At 36.9% G+C, this 21,772-nt stretch overlaps 1 protein-coding gene across 7 annotated transcripts in view; it reads right to left on the bottom strand.

The window, feature by feature from the left end:
• Window positions 1-21,772, bottom strand: part of KHDRBS2 (KH RNA binding domain containing, signal transduction associated 2) — a 350,066-nt gene that overhangs the window by 42,007 nt on the left and 286,287 nt on the right. For all 7 annotated transcript variants that reach the window (XR_010720108.1, XR_010720110.1, XR_010720109.1 and 4 more), the window contains 2 exons: window positions 19,519-19,601; window positions 5,330-5,388 (listed from right to left, as the gene is read on the bottom strand). Coding sequence is in view for 1 of the 7 variants with exons in the window: in XM_066179734.1 (XP_066035831.1) it covers window positions 5,330-5,388; window positions 19,519-19,601 (142 nt within the window). In the remaining 6 variants the exon portion in view is untranslated. The remainder of the gene's footprint in view (window positions 1-5,329; window positions 5,389-19,518; window positions 19,602-21,772) is intronic.

Genomic DNA, 21,772 nt, shown 5'->3' with positions numbered 1-21,772 from the left:
AATGAAGGATGAGAATTCATGTCTCCTAAGGTAACATCTCTTCAACCAAGCTATTTATCAGAATTCTAGAGGTTTGAACCCTCTATACATGCTTTCTTCCGCTAATTTCATCCTAATATACTTACTTGTACTTGTTCAGCAGAAACTATTATTTTTATTGTAGAAAATCTTTATTTATTACACAATACAGTTTTAGGACAAACACAGAATGAAAAAATAAACAATATAATAAAAGAGTAGTGGAATATTGATGTACATTTTTATTTGTTAGCTATAAAGGTCTATAAAGTATTCGTTTATGAAGTGCCATCTCTGTAGAGGATTACTTAGCAAACTAATTGTTATAACAATTGCAAGGCTCTTATATGGAGCAACTGGCAGGGAATTATTTGTGAAATAGTTAAATCAATGTGAAAGCATTTTACAACTTAAATGATGTCTTGCATTAAAAGGAATTACACCAAACAGTTAAACTCTCCAATTTTAATTAAGGATGGAATTATCCTAAAACCAAATACCCAATTCTTTACAAGTACCTACTGCTAAACTGGAGGAGAATATGCATCAAAAAACCATGGTCATTTGAGAAAACCTAAACAGCTGAAAATTTCTGGTGAAGACACAAAATTTTAAATAATGTCTCCTTAATGCAACGGCAGAACACACAATAAAATGCCTTGCAAGCTTCTCCTGAACAGCAGCAGTAATGTGACTGGAGTTCATTTATGTCTTCCCTCTTTGTGTAGGTGGCAAGCTGCAGATTAACCTTCCTAACTCTTGCCTAAGGCCTTTGGCAGATGGTGTTATCCTAATTTAATTGTGGTGGTTTAGGAGGTTATAGACTTCAACCTATCCTTTCACTCTCTACCTAGGGTTTCTGCTTTTTTGGTAGTAGCAACAAGGAGTCTGAGTGTGCTGGTCTCTCAGATACTGCAGTTCATGACCTGACATAAAAACAATAATGGCCATAATTTTCAGGTAATACACAAGGCAGAATATGCACCAGGCTGTGAACTGTGGCATCTGACAAGAGGCATGCTCTCACTGCTGTGGCAGTCTCCCTTTGGAAGCAGGGGCAGAAGCCTCTTGAGCCTTCTGCAGCAGCAATGGCAGAGCTCACCACTGGAGTCTCCTGCCTTTGGGAGAGCTAAGACAGAAAGAGCCACTGGTAAACAAAGTTTGCAATGCTCTGATCAGCACAAGGGTGAAAAAGGATTCAGATGAAAAAACAGTGAAGCAGGTCAGATGTAATGATTACAGCTTCTTGGTTCTGCCTTGCCTGCAAGTCATATACTCTGATATCTCTCTAATGTGGCTTAACATAACACAGCACTTGAATCAAGAATGCTTTTTTCTCTAAAAATAAACAACAGGGAGAAGGAGAAAGAGATGAGAACAAGAATTGATTACAAAGGGCTTTTTATTTACAGTTGTCCTGTCCAGGGAAGATGCTTTTTGGAGCTGGGCATGACATTACATATGTGCAGGAAAGACTCTTAGTTACCAAACTTTAGGTATACATTTTATCCTAATTGATTTGTAAGACAAATCATTAAATTCATGTCTTCATTAGATATCTTCAGATGACAATAGTGCCAGAAGAGAAGCCAAAAAATTACTAACTTATAATAAGAGCATAAACCTTTGGTTCATAAATTAATCCAATTTCACGCCTTCTCTCTTATAACTTAAGCATCAAGTTAACGTGACACCATTACCTTAGTTTAGACTATCTGCAGGTATCAAAACCTTCAGTGACAGAAGTATCATAAATGTTTGAGTGTGATTAGAGGTGAGGATGCTTTACATTTTTGAAAATTTGTACAGTACTTTAAATGACTGGTCTTTTATTTTTAAACTGCCTTCTAAAGGTATTTCTTTACACTCACATGAAGAAGCCTATAAGGGCAACATCCCCAAGATTTTCGGGCATATGTACCCAATTTTTTGTTCCTCAGCCGGGAACAGAGATCCTCTAAATTCTCTAGCAGTAACGGCATAATCCTGATCTTATGAAAAATTTGTAGGAATCTCATAATTCCTGAATACTGTATTTCCATGTGCTCAGAGACTGCTGCAGGGAATACTTTGAAGTGTTTCTGCTTTGATCCTTCTGAGAGACTGGACAAATGACAACAGAGCTTAAGCGTCTAACTTCATAAGGGGGTTCTGTACTGCAAGTTTTCATTCATGGAACATCACTTAGTCATGGAAAGCAGTGCAATTTTACATACATCCCTGATCTTCCTATTTTCTTGGGAGATTCCTTGGCTGGATTTGGAGGGGATGAAATTCTTACAAACCTTCACAAATGAAGCTGAGCAAGAAGTTAAGGTAGTTTTGGATTTTACAGCAGTGAATACTGTTTAGGAATCCATCTTCCCCAGCCTATGACAAGTGACTTAGGTTATTCCTTGTTTAGTACTTCCTTCTAATCAAAGAGATGTGAACTTCCTGAGAATTAAATGGTGTTCAGGTGTGCTCTGCTCTGAAACACCCCTCTGATTTTTGGAACCACACTGTGAAAAATCCATAAATACATAAATTTTATGATCTTCTGAGGAAACAGTTTCCCCAATCAGAATTCTCCACAAGTTCTTTTAAAAGGAGCAGAGAAGAACCCATGAGATGTAAACCACCTGCCACTTCACAGGAGTACAGACAGCAAGAAAAGTCATAGCAGGCAGCTCTTATAGGAGTACTATTGTGCTCTGTACTTAAGAGCTACAGAGAACTCTATTTTATACTTTAAAAAGATTGTAAGTATGAAGTATCATTACTATTTCATTGAGTCTACTCCATGAAAAATGAAAGAAAACCTTCTCAGGATTGAAAACTGTCCTCCCTAAAGGTAAGTTGGAAGCAAGAGAATGCATGGAAGAAAAGTAAAAAGTGCCCAGCTAGTAAATTTTTGATAATTCAGATATTGTTCTAGAAAAGGATAAGGGAGAAAAGATAAGTTGTTGCACAAAACACCTGAGAGTTGAAAACAAGACTAAATTCATGTACCATTTGTCTGTGGTCTGAGTCAGAGTTTGGGAGAATTTGGAATTACAGAGGTGTGCCAGGAAGAATTGTAAAGGAGCAATATAACCTTGTCATGGAAGGCAAAACAAGGTGTGAAATTGAACTCATGAAAGAAAAACTGTAAATTTCTACAGGATGGTGAAAAATGAAGGGGCAGCTGATTTCATACAGTGGGATGGATTCCAGAGACTTGCAATGAGACACAAAACATCCTGAAGAAGTAGAGAAATGGAAATAGAGAATTAGGGTAAATTTAGATGGATGAGAAGGGGTGATAGATCAGATACAGAGAGAACATCAAGGTATGCAGCAAGAACTCAGAAACTGAGGAAGTTAAACATGTATTCTATAGCTCTATAGCTCTGTGTACTCAAGTTACCTCCTCAGATAGACAGTGGTGACTGAGGAATGACAGAAGTTCCTGCACAGATTTCCAAGGCATGAAACTGGCAAATTTACTAATCTCCTACAGTAAGTGAACCAAAAGGAGCATAAACAGTTATATATAAATGTATCTGCTTTTAGAAAGTAGCAACATTGCAATTTGAAATATTATTCAACACTAGGTTTAGTCCAGGTTATTGACAACACTCAGATCTTTGCAAACGCCAACTCAGAAAATAGTTCAAGCAAAAACCAAAAGCAAGTCCATAGTTATCAGCCATGTATTTTAAGTCTAGCAAAGGAAACCCAGGCATATTGGGTTTGTTTCAGCTGCTGAATGGAAAACAAAAAAAGAAGGAGCTTCATGCAGAGCATAAATTTAGTCATGATGCCACTTTGTGAACACTTTGTAAGCCTTAGCTAATTAGTCCATTCAAAATCCCTGCTGGGAAAACAAGTAATATTCTTCTAGTTTTACAAATGAGGGATTGGAAGGAAAGTGACACTACTTTAAATGTCTTGCCCAAACACATGGAGATTCAGCATGGTGGAGTGTAATTAAAAGTTAAACAGTGAGTAATTCTTACTGCTGAGCTCAGACTATTCTTTCCTGCATTGCCCAAAAGCTTAGCAGTGCATTCAGGACAGCAGTGGAGAGGGAATCTGCAGATGGGAGTCAGGATCTTCCACTACAGCTATTAAAAATGTATGTGCAAAAAGGAAGCAAAACAAAGGATAACTGAACCACTCACACTCATATGGATAAGCTATTATTATTACTTGCCTAGCATTGAAAATGTGCTTCACTGCACATTGAATCATCCCAATATATTGTGAGAATCGAATGTACAAAAAAATCAGTTATTTCTGATTATGCAATGCAATCATTTTGACAACGTCTCAGTAATGTCTATTTCTGTACCAATACAAAGGAAACTGCAAGTTTGCATTAGTGACATTTGCTTCACAGCTGCATGAATAAAATTATTTATTTCTAGCAGCAACCCTTATATAACCCCTAAGTGTAACTTTCATTTGCAGCATCATTTCCAGCAGCTCTCATTTTCACAATGCTGTGAAAGTCACCATGTAGACTTAGGGTATTTTAGCAGCAGTAAATCAGATGAATATTAGGGTCACTCTTGCAGCCAAAAGTAGTCAGCTCTGCTCTGTTATTTCAGTGAAAATCTCTGAGTGAGATTCACTGTGCCACCTGATACAATGTACTGATAATTATTAATAGGAAAGCATGGTCTTGACTTTAGTTATTGAAATATATCACTAATAGCAAACAACAGATCTAGAAAATGGTTTGTACTTATCGCAGCTACCCTTCTCTTCCTTTCATGCCCCCCATACCCAGCAAGTGGAACTGTTCCAGCTCAGACAGATTTGGTGGAGAAGTGCAAAGACTACAGCCCTTCCTCTACTCATACTGCCTAGTGTGGCATGAGATACTCCTTTATCTTGGTGCAGCAGGGGTTCCCATGGTGATACAGCACCTTCTCCTTCTTTCCACTTTGATTAAGTCTGAGATTCAGAAATAATCTCACAAACCTTACTCGTTGAAATGATGCACATGACAGCAGCAGATCCATTATATCATGATTGTTGGCACATCAAGCAGACTGAAATTTTACACCGTGAAAGATACTCAAGCACTAATATAAACTTTTGTGTTGCTGTTAAACTGACCTGTGACTGTGACTGTAATTGGCTTTGTAATTTTGATTGAAATGATCAGTCCAATTTTCTGGTCCTACCTCAAAACTCACCCTAAAGTTACGCGAATCTATTTTGTTTGACCTTTGTAAAATGAGAGAAATAAAGAAAAGTTTATGGAAGTAATTTCTGAATTCCCAATGACAGATATTTTCCTTTGATTTCACACATTTGCAGAAGATAGAAGAGACCTTACCGTAGCTGTCATAAGCCTCTTCACTTGTTCCATGACCATAGTCATAATATTCAGGCACACTGTAACAGAATCAGATAGCCATGTCACTTTTATCATAGATAACCAACTCAAAACAAAAACAGAGCTCACAAAATAAAAGGCATTTTAACACTTTGACATGATAGCATAGCCCAGCTAGTTTCAGGCATAGTGAATATTTAAAGATATGGAAGAAAATGTACCAGTGACAATAAAAGCTATCATACAGTATATCACATCTCTTATCTACCCAGCATAAAACAAATCTGATCCTAAATACGTAAACCTGGAGATGTGACAAAGAGTGAGAGAAATTCTATCTGCAAAAATGAGGTCTGAAAAAGACCACTATCATTCACTGTTAAACCAACAAAAGGGGTGTCATCCCCATTTACCTCAAATTCTAAACATTTATGCGTTACCAAACTCAGCATAGTTTGTTTTCACAAAGCTGACTGTATTGTATGGTGTGGAACCTGTAAACTACTTAACTTTACCAAAAACAGTGACAGGTTTCCAGCTTTGATCCTGAAGAAGAAAGCATGTTTCCACTGCCTGTAGAGAGAAATCTGATTCTCCACAGCCTTCTTCCTTACGTAGTTATTGGACCCCCATGCAAAGTTTTAAACAGTGATCAATAAAACACAAATTGAAAGAAACAAGGGTCAAGGAATGCAAAATCACACTGAAACAGTCTCAAGCTCACTTTTTCACCATCTTCAAAAATTATGTACAGTCACATTAACATGCTAGGAAAATATTTCAGGTAATACTTGCATCCTGATAATCAGCAATTTCCAGCTATTTTGGGGATTGGGCATCCAGAAAATTCAACCTCTGAGACATAACTAACTGGAAAGGGAATTATTTACATTTTTTCTTCACTGCTATTGTTATTTATGGTATACACGGTGTTTTTGAGACCTGATACCAAATTCAAGATCAGGCTACTTCTATTCTCAGGTACCAGGTAAACATACAAGAAACAATCTCTGCCCAGAAAAATCTGCAAACTCCATGAACTCCTCTATGTTGTATTTCTTCAATCTGCAGTGAAGCAAACAGAAAATGTAACACTTTCTCTATTGATAGTTTTTAGTTGTTACTTCTACTTCTTTTCCCTAGACACTGTGTGACAGACTCTTGCAAAATGAAAAGAAGCAGGCAAGCAACTCAATATTGCTATAATTATTACATTATTGCTCAGGCCATTTTCCATATTGGATTATTGTTTTAAAAATATTAGTTTACACTTGAGACAGAAGCTTATTTGACAGTGGAGTGCAAATAGAAATATTTCAGAAGTGCAATAGAGATAAACAAGCAATTTATAACAATTATTTTCTTAACCTAATTTTAACTTTGTTCACATAGAGCCTGTAACCAGATTTTTAATTTCCTGAACTTAATAGCTATCCATAACTATTCTTGGAATAATTTCTTAGAATGATTCATATTCTATATCTCACTTGAGAACACTGACTGCATGTATTTGACAACTGACAGTCAAGCTGTTTTGACTTGAGTCATGTCATCCCCTGAATGCCTAGGGATAGCTCTCATAGTTTTTGGCTACAAATATCTGTGGATTTGCTTTGGGGTTTTTTGTTTTTAAACTGAAAATGTAAGTATAATTGTTGTGCATTAATTCAGTAATTTAGTCAGAAGTCATTCATGTGAGTGAATGAATTACAATGACACCAGTATCTCAGAGAGATGAAATTCATTTGCTAAAGCAGTTGCAGAAAATGGACACAGGAATAACATGAATGAAATTAAGTTAACAGTTCAATGAAGACTTTTCCTAATGCCAACTGAGCTCTGTAGGACACAATCACTGTCAAGACTTCCCAGATAATGGAAATCATCCAGTTGCTTGAAAATTAATTATCTAAATACACAAACCCTTTTATTGAAATGGTGCAAGAAACAAACAGAAAAAATACATCTTATATTTGTTGAACACAATATTCATTCTGTACTATTTTGCAATTATTTTAGTAGGCAATTAAATAAAATTACAGGATTATGTAAGGTGAAGTAAAGCATTGTAGCATCAGGGTTAAATCCTTTACCTAATCATAGCTACAAAGCTCATGGCTTAGATGTAAGAAATTACTTGCACTGTTCAGAACAGACACATGACATACCACCCAGCCCTGGCAGACAGCCGAATGAAAAACTGATTTTAGAAGCTGCATTTTGCCCACTTTCCTGGGTAGAGGAGGGGTTTGGACTAGTGAGTGGTGTTAAAAGAAAAGAAACACAAGAACTCCTATCTTCTGCCAGCAGATAAGATCCGAAAATTTCTTCCTGGTATGTTTTCGCAAACCAAAGCAGCTGCCTCCAAAAGTTAGTTTTAAAAGGAGGTCAATCCAAAGCCCAGTAACTTATCAACAGCAGTCCTGGTTTCAGTGATCAGTGATGAGGGTCTTGAGCTATAACCCATCAACATAACATCTAGCAGAACACAAGACCTGAAAGAGCAGGTAAAAGATTCATTGCTACATTGTTGGTGTTGTATGTCTTTATTTGAGGAAGAAACACACAATCATAGAAATAATAAGGATGTGAGATAAAAATCCTGCAGTCAACATTCTGAACTGAAATACACTATCAACAGAATACTAAGTTAATACACAAACAATCATAAAATAAGAAAGAAACTGTATTACAACTATAAAAAGGAAGTAATTTGTTACATACTACGTATTTGATGTCTGTGAGCACAATACTTAACAGATTTCTGAAGACGTGTAATTCACAGCACAATACCATTGTCATCTAAGTCCTCCAACTTTATTTCCCTGAATATAACATCTTTTTCATACATTTGAGCCAAAATGGCATTTCAAATTACTTGCCAACTCATATTCAAAAGTGTTTCGAAGAATATGTAATTGAATAAAACTTATTTCTTAGTACCAGAATTAAACTCATATTTTGTGGGCCAGACTGCTTATCCATTCATCTGCTTTATTTTAAACCTCTCTGAATACTCACTATAATCTATTATATGCATTTAGTTGTAGACGTTTTCCTCTGTTTTATAGCAAAGTAAACAATGGGTGATATTTATAAAAAATGTGTGATAGATTATGGCTTTACAAACATGAGGTTCTTTTTTTTTAAATTACTGAACTACAGAGAGATGTAGTTCCATTTGCATTATGGCCGACTGAGAAGGAAGCAATCAGCAAATGCATTCAGCATAAATAATACTTGTTTATATAATTTTACAGTTCTCAGACTGTTCCTGGAAAATATAGTGATCACGAGCTCTAGAAACCACTGACTCTCTTGGCAGTACTAATTGGAAACAAAACATTATTATCTATCATTAGCATTCATTACTTGCAAGCAACACGAAGTGTAATTTACTTAAAGTACATGCACCCACCTGAAAGCAAGATGCAACACATTTTATAATGCAGACAGGATTAACTCATTACCAGCTCCTCAGCTTTTACTTGCACTATACTTAAACTCCAGATTTCTGAAACATAGAAAATGATGTACTATGATTTACACTTTAGTAACCTTCTACAGGTAGCACTCATGGAAAAATTGATATGCACAGGGGTACCTATGTTACAAGTAGTTTAATTGGGTTTGTATATGAGAAGCTCTGATGTAATTTTTCTCTATAAGAAGTATTTACAACACAGATCTAGGATCCTGTCCTAAATCCTATTCTGTGGCCAAGGAGATTAATAATACATATACTGGAAATGTTCATAATCTTTACCTATTTATGCTTAATTTTTCAAACTTTTCGTTTTGGTTAATAATTTTGAACATGTTCATTTTACAGATTTGAAATCAAAGTTTCCATAAACCATTATCTGTTTTCTTCATGCTGATAAAGCTGGATCAGTTTCCAAAAGAATCTCAAAACCCAAACCAGCACAAGATGCTTGTTTTTGAGAGATAAGGGTCCTTTAGTGCCTTCCAAACTGTATTATCTTGGGCTCATATGATATGACAAAGGCTCAAGTACAGAGACTGTATCTAAATGGCAACCTTTAAAGCCAAAAAAGACTTTTAACCTCTTGTTAACTGGGATGTTTTCAAATTGATATTAGTGCAAAAAAATGAATTCCAATTTTATTGTGTCAACACTCATGGGAAGCCACACAGCTTTTTCTCAAAAGCCTATAGAGAATAGTGCTTTAAAGTAGTTTAGGCTGAGAACCACAAACAAAAGTGTTAAGACTGTAGCCACAAAACCCTGACTCTTGGGTCAACAAGCTACCCAAGGGAAGCTTGATGCTCACTACTCAGAGGTCACTGGAGTTAGCTACAGGAAAACATGACATTAATGAATAGACTGCATGAGTCTTTGAGCAATCTCTTCCTATACCTGCAGGAAGCTGCTGGCAAGAGACCCTGGGTTATCAACATCACCGTTTGGCTCCCTGGCTGCTCTTACAGCTGCAGTAATACAAGGCAGCAGAACAATTCAACAACTCAAGAACAGAAGGACTTCTTGTTCCCCTTGCACTCTTTGGTTGCGTGCAGTTTTTTGTTTTGTTCTTCCTTTCTCTCATTTTGTTTTTTGGTTTTGTTTTTTGGTGAAGCATGCATTTAAGCTTTTATTCTCAAGTGTGGTTGCAGACACACAATGGGCTCACCAAAGCAGAAAGGTACAAGAAAGAGTTCATCTTCTTTAAACATTGCTAACAAGTGAATCTGTACAGAAGCATGTTCTGTAGTCTATCCTAAAAGACCCTAAGAAATAGAAAGTCTTTGAGTAAGATCTGTTAATTTAGATTTAGCAGATCATATTTTCCCATTAAAACAATTTTTTTTCTTTTCTAATGGTACTTTTTAACTGATAGAGTATGTGTTAGTATAATATAAGAATATTTTACTGGGAAATTTTTGGGAAGGAGCTGGCCAATTGAGAGGCTTTTGATAAATCACTGGAATTATAACTCTGCCATTAGATAATAATTAGGCTTCTTTTCTGAAATAAATGAATTGATTAAAACTAGAGATTCAGCTGATGTCAGTGAAGTTCCATATTTCACACTCACAATGAAATAGGCTAAAAACTTGTACACTAGTCTTTGAAAGAGTAAAAAAAAAATTATATACTTCCATCTTTGTGTTGCAGTACTCAACAATGAGTGAGAGTGAACCAATATTCTGGTTTGGGATTGGACCTCTCTAAAGAGGGATTCCCAGGCTTTAACAGTTTGCCATCAGCATCTATACACAGGAACAGATAAATGAATCTTTATCACTCCTTATAGATATATCCCAGTCAAAAATTAGACAAAAGTGGACAAAACTCTTGAGTCAAGCTAACGCCCAGGATAGCTCACAAGGATCCCTAGAAGTGGGATTTAGTATTTTAGAGGTGGGATTCAATATTTTAGACAAGCGTCTTTTTCACATCCTCAAATGGATCCTTTGAACTCCTGTTCTATATAAAATTATCTCCTTCTTTCCCCATATAATTTCTTTTCAGTCATTTTTGGTGTTTTTAAATTGCAACGTCCATAACTGGTGCAATCAAATATTCAGTTCCTGTGCTAATAGGATCCAGTCTAATGTTACCGCAGTTGTTTTATGTAAGATTGTGTTTGTAAAGCTTCTCCCTCCTACATGAGGGAGGGAGCCAGCAGGATTTAACACACAGTTGGCCATGAAAGAAATGCTGTTTACACAAAGCAGTATACTTCTGCCTGGAAGAGAGGTGAGCAAGATCTGCATTCACATGAATTACAATATATACGAAATTTTTACAAAATACTATCTCATTGTGGAAATGTGTGAATAAAGAAACAAAACTTCTAGGAATCTGAAACTTACTGGAACATTTTTATTTAATAGAGCATTGTATCTATAGGAAAGATGACAAATCTTTTGAATATAGGAACTTACAGGATTCAGTTTTAAATCACAAATATAGTCTTTTACACAATACTTCTTTAGAACTAATGGAATAATATGGTGAACATTTTAGTGGATAAAATCTCCCTTTTTCTGAAAGCTTGGTTTTGACTGTATCCAATACTTTTAACAGAGGAGAATATCTCCATTACCGTACTCCTGGATTTGTTTATTACCTTTCAACATGCCTGAAGCTAAACTAGATTCAATTGTCTCCAGCATTTTTGTAGGTTTAGTTTTATGCTACTGAAAATATGAATTTAAAACTATTATAAACAAAGATGACAGTAAAGTCATACTAGCATAGGACTGGAGAGCCAACATAACTGCAAGATGACTTTGGGTTCTGAACTTTTTGCAAAATAAAAAATAGAAACCAATCTGCCATTTAATTTCACATGGCAATTTCTATTTATCTACATTCCACTGTCATTTTCCTATACACGCAGAATTGTGACTGTTTCAGAATATAATACCAAATGTCTGCAGACAGAGTATTTGCAAAGGGAATGATGCAGCATTTTAGGAATCCTAGACAGTTTTAGAGGAAAAACTTTTCTCTAGTTCAGAGTAGTGAAATTTGATTCCACTTTGCTCATCAAATCAAATAAATGAGAAGTGGCATTTGAAAAGAGTTTCTGATGATGAATGCCATAAATAGATTGCTGTGAAGATACATAAAATGTCATATTCTAGGCTTCCTGCTTTGATTGATTTCAACAGATTGGAAATAAAATACAGGGAAATCTTTATTTACGGACAGGCGGATATAAGCACATAGCCAAAATGAAAAATGGCAAAATATAAATACAATGCACAGTGCTTAAAAAGTGAAAGAGTGAGTAGCAGAGAAATTAATAATGAGTATCTAAGTCTGTGAAGAATCAGTGTAACTATTCTACCTATTGCAGCCTGGATTATATTTATGTGTTTAGGTATTTTATTACATAGTGGTATTTTGATAGTGAGACAGAAATGTGAAAATCCCTGATTTTATCACCAAAACATTTAACTATGTGATAATCTATAATTCAATTAATGATTATTTGCAAGCTTGTCTAACCATTGTTTTTAAACTAAGGACAAAATTCTTTCATTTAACTATGGATAGTTCACAACCAATCTGCTGGAACTTTTCACAAAGCAAGTAGCTGAAAACAGTGGGGCTTCTGAATAGAATTCACCAAGGAACATGCACACCCAGCTGAACCTCTTACTGCTGTCTTTACAAGTGTACTAGTCTGTTATTTTACTTGCACCACTGCTTTGAGAAATTCATCTTCAGAAACAGATGTACATACAGTACCTTGATATCTGGAGGCCAAGCAGGATGAACTGGAGCTCAGGCAAATATATCCTGCTGATGCAAATAATTCTTGCAGATACAACTGGATAAAATACTCTTCCTAAATAATTTTGCGGCATGGCTTTGCACTGATGTGATTGTACTGAAAGCCACAGAAGTGACATAGATTGAACTGTGCTCCATGTTGTACTCCTGCATATCAGATCAGAAATAAGTAAGTGATCCCTAAAGCTCCTGTACTAGCAGCCCACACTGTAGAAAAAAAAGAAGCTATAAACACAAGCTTTGGAGTAGACAACATGAACTAGGCAACAGAAACAATAACCAGGGAAAACAGTTTCTTTCCCAAGTCAATAACTTGACATATATTCAACTTCAGTGGCTGAATATGCTCTTGAAATTTTCCGTGTGTATGAGTAATTAGAATAATGTAGCACCTATTAGAGGCTGAATGAATAGGCATTGCTACAAACAGATGCCTACTGGGATAAAATTACATTGATACGATCATAGTATCCATTTTCCATAGCAGCACAGTGAACACAGGCAGCATTTTTGTCCTTTTACTTCTGCTACTAGTATTGGACTTTTCACATAACAGTGCAGCTTTAGGTATTGTGGCACCTTTTGAATTAAACACAATCCAGTGAGGTGAAATATATCAGTCACCTTGAATTTCTCCGTTACAGAACCTTTTTTTCTTCTTCAGTCCTCTAAGATAATTCCATTTTAGCAAGTAGATAATACAATATTTATCAGTCTTCAACTCTTGCAAGAACTTAGAATTTATTCCACATATATTAATACGATCTTTCTTTATGTCAAAGCTTAGATTCTGTACTATCATTAACATCTTAGAGGGGAAATTCGGAGATGACATGGCCTATAATATGCAGTTCTGCTTCAGGAACAGAAGTCTGATTATTTGCTCAGCACATTCAGGATGGGTTTGAAGTGTGAGTTCAACAGACCAAAAAGAAGCTCTTAGGCCAAAATGACTGGCATACCAGCATGAAATGTCTGTCCAGAGGACTACTGCCTAAAACATTACATAAATTGTTTGCAAGATTAACAGTAAATATTTTGCCAATAATTGCTTCAAGGTCCAAAAATTGGGTTACTGTTATTAATGAGTGAGTTATTATTAGTGAGGCTGGGTGCAGGCAGGCATGAGAAATGTTTTTTACCTATGTCATCTTGCAGTCACAGCAAGGATGACAACATACCATCACAAAGCTTGTACTGCTGTGAGATGGAATCTGTAACAGCAACACTGTGCACTAGTTTCATCTGTCTTTTATCACTGAATTATTTATTCTTCTTGTCAGTAAGTTATGGGGTCCTGATTTACAAGTCTATTTACAGCCTAAGGTGGGAGTCATAAGCTCTTCTTTCTTTAGACAACACACACTTGGCAACTCATTTTTCTGCTGACCTATGTTTTTAACAAAAGCCATACAGAAAAAAAAAGGCAGAATAAAAAGCCAGGCAACCAGATCTGAAAGCCATTGCCAATATACCCTCTCTCTCCAATATACCATCTTCCTGTTCACAAAAACTAGAATGGATGGATGGATGAGTGTTCATGCCAGGCACTGTGGAACAGAGAAATAATATCAAACTCAAATTTTAAGCTTCATCAGAAAATCATTGGCTTCCTTTGCTCCTCCTTGTTGGGCACCACTGTTTATTCTACGCGTATCTGGGTACGTTGGGCACAAGTGGATTAAAGAGAATATAACCTGCCTGGTTCATCCCATAACCAGACAGTCAGTCCCAGGTTTCCTTGGTATCTCTTTTGGCTGTGAGACATGGTATCTTTGAAATGAAACTGTTGGTGCTGGCAGAGACACAAAGGCCAGTGGGGATGACTGCAGATGTGGTAGTCGAGCTGAAGATAATTCTGTTGGCCATCATGATCCATCAGCAAATGATCCATTTCCACCAAATTATTCTGTGGTCTTAGCGGAGGAGTCTGGCCACACTTTGCATGTGGGATGCCTAACAACCTCTGAGTAACTAAAGAGGCTGATCTTCTACATCTCCTCACAAAATTTTGCATCCTTTTCTTCTGGTGATCTAGTGATCTCAATCCATGAATCCTGGACAGTGGTGATAGTTCAACAGACTTGGAAGTTCCTGGTAAGAAAATCAAAAACTGTATTACATTTTGAAAGTAATAGGATTCTCCTCGATTTTCTGTGTTACAGCTGAGTTGGAAATTAACACTTCTACCATTTTGTATATTATGTCTATATTTTTAAACAAAGTTGTCAGACTAGAGGTTTGAGAGGTAAATCTAACTGGCAGAGAGGTTTTGAGTGTCCTCTGCCTTACTTTCAAGTACATAGAGAGTAGTGTATGAACTTAATAACTACTGAATATCTCTTAGTGTGTCTGGATAGGCAGATATTCTTATCAACAAGATCTATCTTCACATTATATGGAAGGGAGAAGACAGAGGAAAACAAGGTTTCATTGAGAAACTCAAATTACAGTGCAATAGTGCCCATGGGAAGTATGCCAGATTTGGTGTCTTCTCCTGCCCACTGATATGGTTGTTTCCTTGTTCATTTTGGTATTGGACAAAACTTTCATTGTAATTACCTTAAAAACTGTATTTTGACATCTGTATGAAAAAAAATTCTAAAATGAGTAGGGTTTCTAAATGTCCTCAGAAAATGTGCAGTCTTTCACAGAATCCTGCAAATAATGCTTACAGACACAGTTGGTGTCCTGGTTTAGGGCAAATTTGGGAGGAAACCTCCGAATGCGGTCCCTCTAGAAACCAAATTCAAGCAGCTCCTCCCCCAGCTGGTCCAGTAAAAGTTTCCTTAGAGAAAAGTGGAAAAAACCTGTTTATTCCACAAACAAAGTGCCCACAAGCACAAAAAGAATGAACAATATCATAAACAACAAAACCTCTTGCTGCTCTGAAGAGAGAGGGCAAAACTGAGAAAGTCCTTGCCCTGAGTTAGCTCAGCTCTCCCAGTCTCTTGTCAGTCCCTCTGGCGCTGAAAATGCCGCCCTGGGGCCCAGTGGGCTGCAGGTGTGAGATCTGGGTGTTCTCTGGGTTTTTCAGGCCAGAACAGGTTTAAACAATTCCAAGAACAAGAAAAAAAAACAGTTCAGGGAACTTCTCTGTCTCAGCTAGCTAAAAACTAAACCAAAAAGCAAATGAAATCTCTCTCCTGCTGTCCATCCATAGACAACACAGTCCAGGAGCAGAATGCGGGAGAGTGAGAGCAGTTTCTGCAAACAAACTGAGCACTTCTTCTTTCCCCTCCTTCGCTCTCAGAACCAGTCTTAAAGGTGTAGAACTTATTATCCAGCATAAACAGAACAGACAACTGGGGATACAAACAGCATAAAGTCACCCCAGGACAGTTGGGAAGGACAGACATGTCGTCCTAAGTTTTTTTGCCTACTCAGTGTTTGCATTTTGGTAGTGGAGATTCCCATGCAGCTTCATGTAAACTATGTATATATTTAGAATTATCTACTTTGTTTACATATTTCTCCTCTGGGAGGTAAAATATGATTGATGGTGATGTTAACCTATGAGGCTGAAGAGCTGGCAACCTGTGTAGCCAATCTTTTGCCTTCTGTAAAAGTGTATATAAATGGAGTCAGAAATATTAAAATAGAGCCTTCCAGCCTGACCTTCTGCTGCCTGCCTCGTCCTTTGTGTGTCCGATACAGCAACACAGACAGTTCATTTAAATCTGTCCTGAGGTTCTGCCTTGTGCTCTGGGTTGTCATGGACAGGAACATAAGGAGGGAAAAAAGTGGCTTTACAAATGCATCTTCTGATACTTAAAGCAAGACATAACTCCATGCAATATAGACTGTCATAACCCATAATTGTCTTGTTTCTAAAATAAGCCCCCCCAACCCAATAAGATACAGGTAGCACTTACCATAGTGAGAGTCCTGCTTTTCTCTTTCTTCAAAGTTTCTTCTTTGCTCCATTTTGAAGTGTGCTTGAGATGCCTCTTGGCTTGTTCAGACATGCAGACTTACTGTGGGTTTCATTCCAGCCTGATTCCGAGACCCTGTCATGACCTCTTCCACAAGTGACCCCATCCCCATAGTTTCAGCCTAAAAATCACACTGCTGTCATGAAGGACAGATCTTTCTGTCTGGAAAAGTTCATTAAAGTCCATTAGAGAAGGACCTATACCAAGTGTACTGTTGGACCTGCAACACCATCCCTGACTTTTAGTAAAAATTAGATAACTGTGAACTAAAGTACAGCTGAATCTGAATAGTCTGGGGGACTGGTATGAGTCGTGCTCCTTCTACTAAACCATAATCCTGTGTCGTAGCACAGTGCATGTTGATACCGTGCTCGTTTTTTCTGCTGTTGGCAGAGCTTAGTTTGCAAAATTCTAAATCAGACCTCTTGGACAAAAAGGACTAATGAAGTATATACGGGCAGAAAGACTGGCAAATGGGAAGCAGATACAAGGTGTGGAAGACAAAGGCAGGGGTGACAGGGGTGGTGGTGGCAGGCTGCCCAAACTCCATCTCTCATTCCTTGCATGGGGTGAGCAGGGGAACAAGGCATGACACTTTGAGCTTTGCTCTAAAGCACACTGAAGTCAGCCTGAGCTCAGACCATCCACCCTGTCTGTTCATGACCCTCCACCCCAACATGTTCTTCTTTTTGAAGCAATGGAGAGAATAAGGCTTGGTCAACATGCACAGCAAGACAGACAGTCAGATGAAAGTATGCACCATCTCTAATTTCCACATTCATTCCCTAAAAAGCCATAAAATGCAATGGGAAACTCTGCCCTTAAAATTAACAGGAATCTTGGTACTCTGCATTAAGACATTAACTACAATTTCTTCTCATCTCATGCTTTAGAATTTCAGTCAATCCCAGCAGAGGGAACCAATGATAATTTTCTGGCTGAGCACAGAAAGCTGTTGTTGCCGAGAACTTGTTGGCAAGTTTTTGTTATTTTTTTTCCTTTAAATGACACACTGGAGGAGATGAGTAAGTACCTTGGAGCAGTACTACTTATCTTCTTTGTTAGGTGTGCACATGATATGTCTCATATGACTGGAGTATACTATTAAGCAAGATCTGAGACTTGGAGAAAACATTTTGAAATATGCATCTAACCAAATATTTTGGGCATACTATTTCATTGTATTGTATTAATATTTTTATTTTTTGCTCAGTAAGCAGGCATTTTTATGAAGCTAAATAACTAATAAGGTGCAGAAATAAAAACTGTGTATTTAATGGCCCATTTGTTCTTTAAATCTTTGAAATGAGAAGCATGTAACTCTGAAAGTGCTCTCTTTGAAATCAATAGGCTACTTGAGGTATTAAGTGCCATTCAACATGGCTAAGTATGACCACATGCCTTGTCATATATTTCAAAAGGAAATGTTTTAGCTGCCAATTTTAAACAGATTAGGTATCCTGGAGTATCTCAAATTATTAGAAAACATATCTGATGACTAAACTTAATAGCTGTTTAATTGACTAAATTATGTGACTATAAATTTTCTTCCTTGTATCAAATCATCACCACTAGTTCTAGCTGCATTATAATACACTCCTCATAAAATTGATATATTTGTCATTTAGTTGCCTGGGACATCAAATTGTAAAGAAATTACAGGTTAATTCAGATGATATAAAGGAAGCCATGTCACAGGAAGAGATTTCAAACTAATTTTTGTTTTTACATCAGAAGCAGTATCTCCTGTGATAATTCACTCTTGTAGCAAAAGATGAGCTGAATTTTTTTAAAAAACATTCACGTACATTTGACAACAAGAATACCTACCTACACAATGACATGATGGGTGCAGCCAGTAATGTATAATTACTTGAAACTGTTAAAGTGTACTTGATGGGGTTCACATTTAGGTGTGACAAATCCTTTTAAATATACTTTACCAAATATAAAAATATTTATAAAGTATTTTTTATCCACTGAAGTATCACTCACTAGAGCAGTTCTGGAGCTGAACGTAATTCTGACAGGCATTTACATCAGCAAAGCATTCAGTGAAAAAGATGGCTGAACAAAAAAGCAAGGTTAGGCTCCTTCCGCCTTGGGAGTGTAGAACTCTATATGTATACATTACTTTCTTGTTCAGTGAGAACCACATAACTCAGTTAAAATCTATGTCTTTTTTTGTTAAAGCTTCATTTGCCTTTCCACAACCTTACAAGTACTTTTAGCAATGCACAAGAGCACTTTCTGAATAACTGGCTGAAGGACCCTTTCATCCTTTAGCTTAAATGTGAAAAAGTTGCCAATCCATATTTAAAAACCATGAAATTACTGTCAAATTAATGGATGAGCGTGTGAGGTGCATATACATAAAAAAGGGATAGTTTTTATTGCCTTACCTTATAGACACAAATCAATGTAAGATGTGAATGTAGCCTTTTCCTACTATTCCACATCACAAGGACAAAAAATTAACTTCCAAACTTATCAATTCTGAGAGTTGCTTAGAAAATAACTGGTTGAAAACAGACACTTTCAGCCTTACTTTTGGCATTTCCCTTCTATAGTTTACCTTGATGGTGGATGCCAACAATAAACAGGTTACCATCACAAATATTTTTTAATTTCTTTCATTTTTTTCCCCCAAATATTGTAAAAACCATAAGTATTAGATGCCCCTCACAACATATCACCTGTAAAGGACAAAAAAAAGGGCAGAAACAAGTTCAGAATAACATCAAAAAAGAAAATTATGTAATCGCTTGCTAAAAAAATTATTTAATTTGCACCAATTTTAAATGCATAGCACCTTACATTTTTACTTCATCTGAATCTCTGTATACAAACTATGACTGTCATTACTTTTTGATAGATTTCTAAAGTACTCCAAGATTTTGTAAAATTTATTGTGTAAATTAAACCAGGAAATTTACATGAAAAAGTGTACTTTGGTGAAATAACGTAAAAGCAGAAATGCTTACCTTTGTGTTTGGGTGGCATAACTGTTATCATATGCCTCATAGCTTGGATCGTCATATTCACCCCCATATCCATCATCGTATCCCTAAGGGGGAAACAGAACACCACAGTTTAGAAGAGCGATAAATCAAAGCATATTATCAAGCTGTAAAAATAAATTGCATCAACACGTGCATGTCATGTTTGCCCACGATAATGTGAAACATGCAGCTGACTGAAGAGAACTGTGAATCATGAAGAACAACCTGTACATTGCAAGAGTAAAGAAATCAGTCACTCATTTAAGAAGTCAGCTCATTCACTGATAAACTGTGGTGCATTATCCAAACCACAGTGCTTCAGTGGGATCTGTGCAGAATACTGATGAATGATAATAAACCAAACAATTTCCAAGCAGTTTGTAACATAAATAGTTCCATAAATACCTACAGGTGAAACAAACAAATGGCAGGTCAAAGATTTTGACTGTTCTACACTATTAAGAATGATATAATATTCAGTCTATTAAAAAATGCAAAACAAAAACCCAAAACATAGCAACCCACGACAAACAGTACTTGTCAAGCAAGTAATGGCATATGACTTTTATAAATAATGAAGAGTAAGCCCCTTTACTTTCACTGAGCATCTTACTCTTTTTAAAGGCATGCTTTTTCTGTGACAAATTAACCAACACTTTAGTACAGGTTCCTCCCATCTAACTTAAGGCTCTCACTGAAGAGCTCAGACAGATGCTCAGTTTGGCTAAGACAGAGAGACACAAGTGACTTCAAAAGGAGGTTCAGCTCATCTAATGCCTGAATTTTCCACTGAGGGAGTCATGGGCAATTGTGAGCCATTGTAGCTGTCTCTGAACCAAAGAATGCTCAGGAACCACAGAATAAATAAATAAAGATATAATCCAAGGGATGACTTTTGATATGCTCTTTTCATATGACAGGACAACAGACTAGGTAAGAAATGCTGTATGGAAACTCTTTTTTAAAATTATTTCTCTATGATATTTGGGAGTCACTATTTGTATTAAATTGCAATAAAACATTTTGTTGTCAAAAGAAAACCTCGCTGTTAACGGAAATGCTAAAGGAAATAGTGGACTTAAAAAACGTTGACTCAATATTAACTACAGCAAAAGGCAATTTCCCTCCCCCCACCCCCCACCCCCAGCTATGCAAAATCTGGTCAGGTTGGGGGAGAAGGGACAGCATGAGGCAGCTCCAAAATAACAGCAGTCCAATACACAATCACTCTAGTACACTGTCATAACCACCCAAAGTACAGTTAGTTTGGTATTTCATTATTACGGCAAATTAAACTTCCCAGCAGTATTGAACAAGACTTCACCGGCATTCCTAAATTCAAGAAAACATTCTACGGAGGAAGCATTCAGTTATGTTTCCTTAGGTCAAGCATATGAAATCTGCCTGTTCCTCTGGGCTACCCAGCAGTGAGGGTAATGTGGATTCCAGGTGGGAGGTTTCAGACCTGTGGTGCTCTAAAACCTGAAGGAAGGACAGGACTCTGCATGAATGTTACGTGTCATCTGTAGTACGGTAAAGCCTTTCTGGGCAGAAGCGAGTGTCCATTTTTGAACTGGGAATGGCCTGTCCCAGAATCTGAAGTCCACACAAACCCCATCACCTTCCATTTTGGGTGGCAGTGCACTGTTTTGACTTGTCTGCATTAATATGAACTCATAGCAAAAAGTACAGGTAAAAACATATCCCGGCAGATGACAGTGATATATTTAGCATTATATAGCTAAAAAGACAATCTTGCTTCTGGGGACAGGAAAAGAGAAACAATGCACCCCAGGAGACAGATGTTAATCATATTGATTAGTATTCTACTGGGTGGGATCCTGCTACTGCAAAGATGAAGGTGATGGGAGTTCCTATATAAAGTCAAATAGCTAGAGGACAGACATTTCAGTCTGCTTACCCAACCATCTGAGAGAACAGGAAAGGCAACAATTACAAATTAGCTCTCCCTGTTTCTTGATGCCTGAGGAAGATCGGCGTTCAGCATCAGCAGGGCAGAGAGCACTTGTTAATATTTGACACCTCTGTGGGTTCACCTTACAGACTTTAACAGCGTCCCTCAAGGCTCACAGCAGGTCAACACAGTGCAAATGGTTCGAGTGCAATGGCAGGAAAACAACTTACAAAAGCACAAGGTACCTTTAATAAGCAAAAAGTATTTTCTGGATAATGTTTTTATTTGTGCCAATCTGTATGAAAATTATCTTCTAATCCT

The sequence above is a fragment of the Chamaea fasciata genome, unplaced genomic scaffold, assembly GCF_029207755.1.
Source record: "Chamaea fasciata isolate MVZ Bird 193981 ecotype frontalis unplaced genomic scaffold, bChaFas1.0.hap1 SCAF_3, whole genome shotgun sequence".
Taxonomy (NCBI): Eukaryota; Metazoa; Chordata; class Aves; order Passeriformes; family Sylviidae; genus Chamaea; species Chamaea fasciata.
The sequence above is the reverse complement of the archived record's forward strand: the minus strand, read 5'-3'. Positions and strand labels throughout refer to the sequence as shown.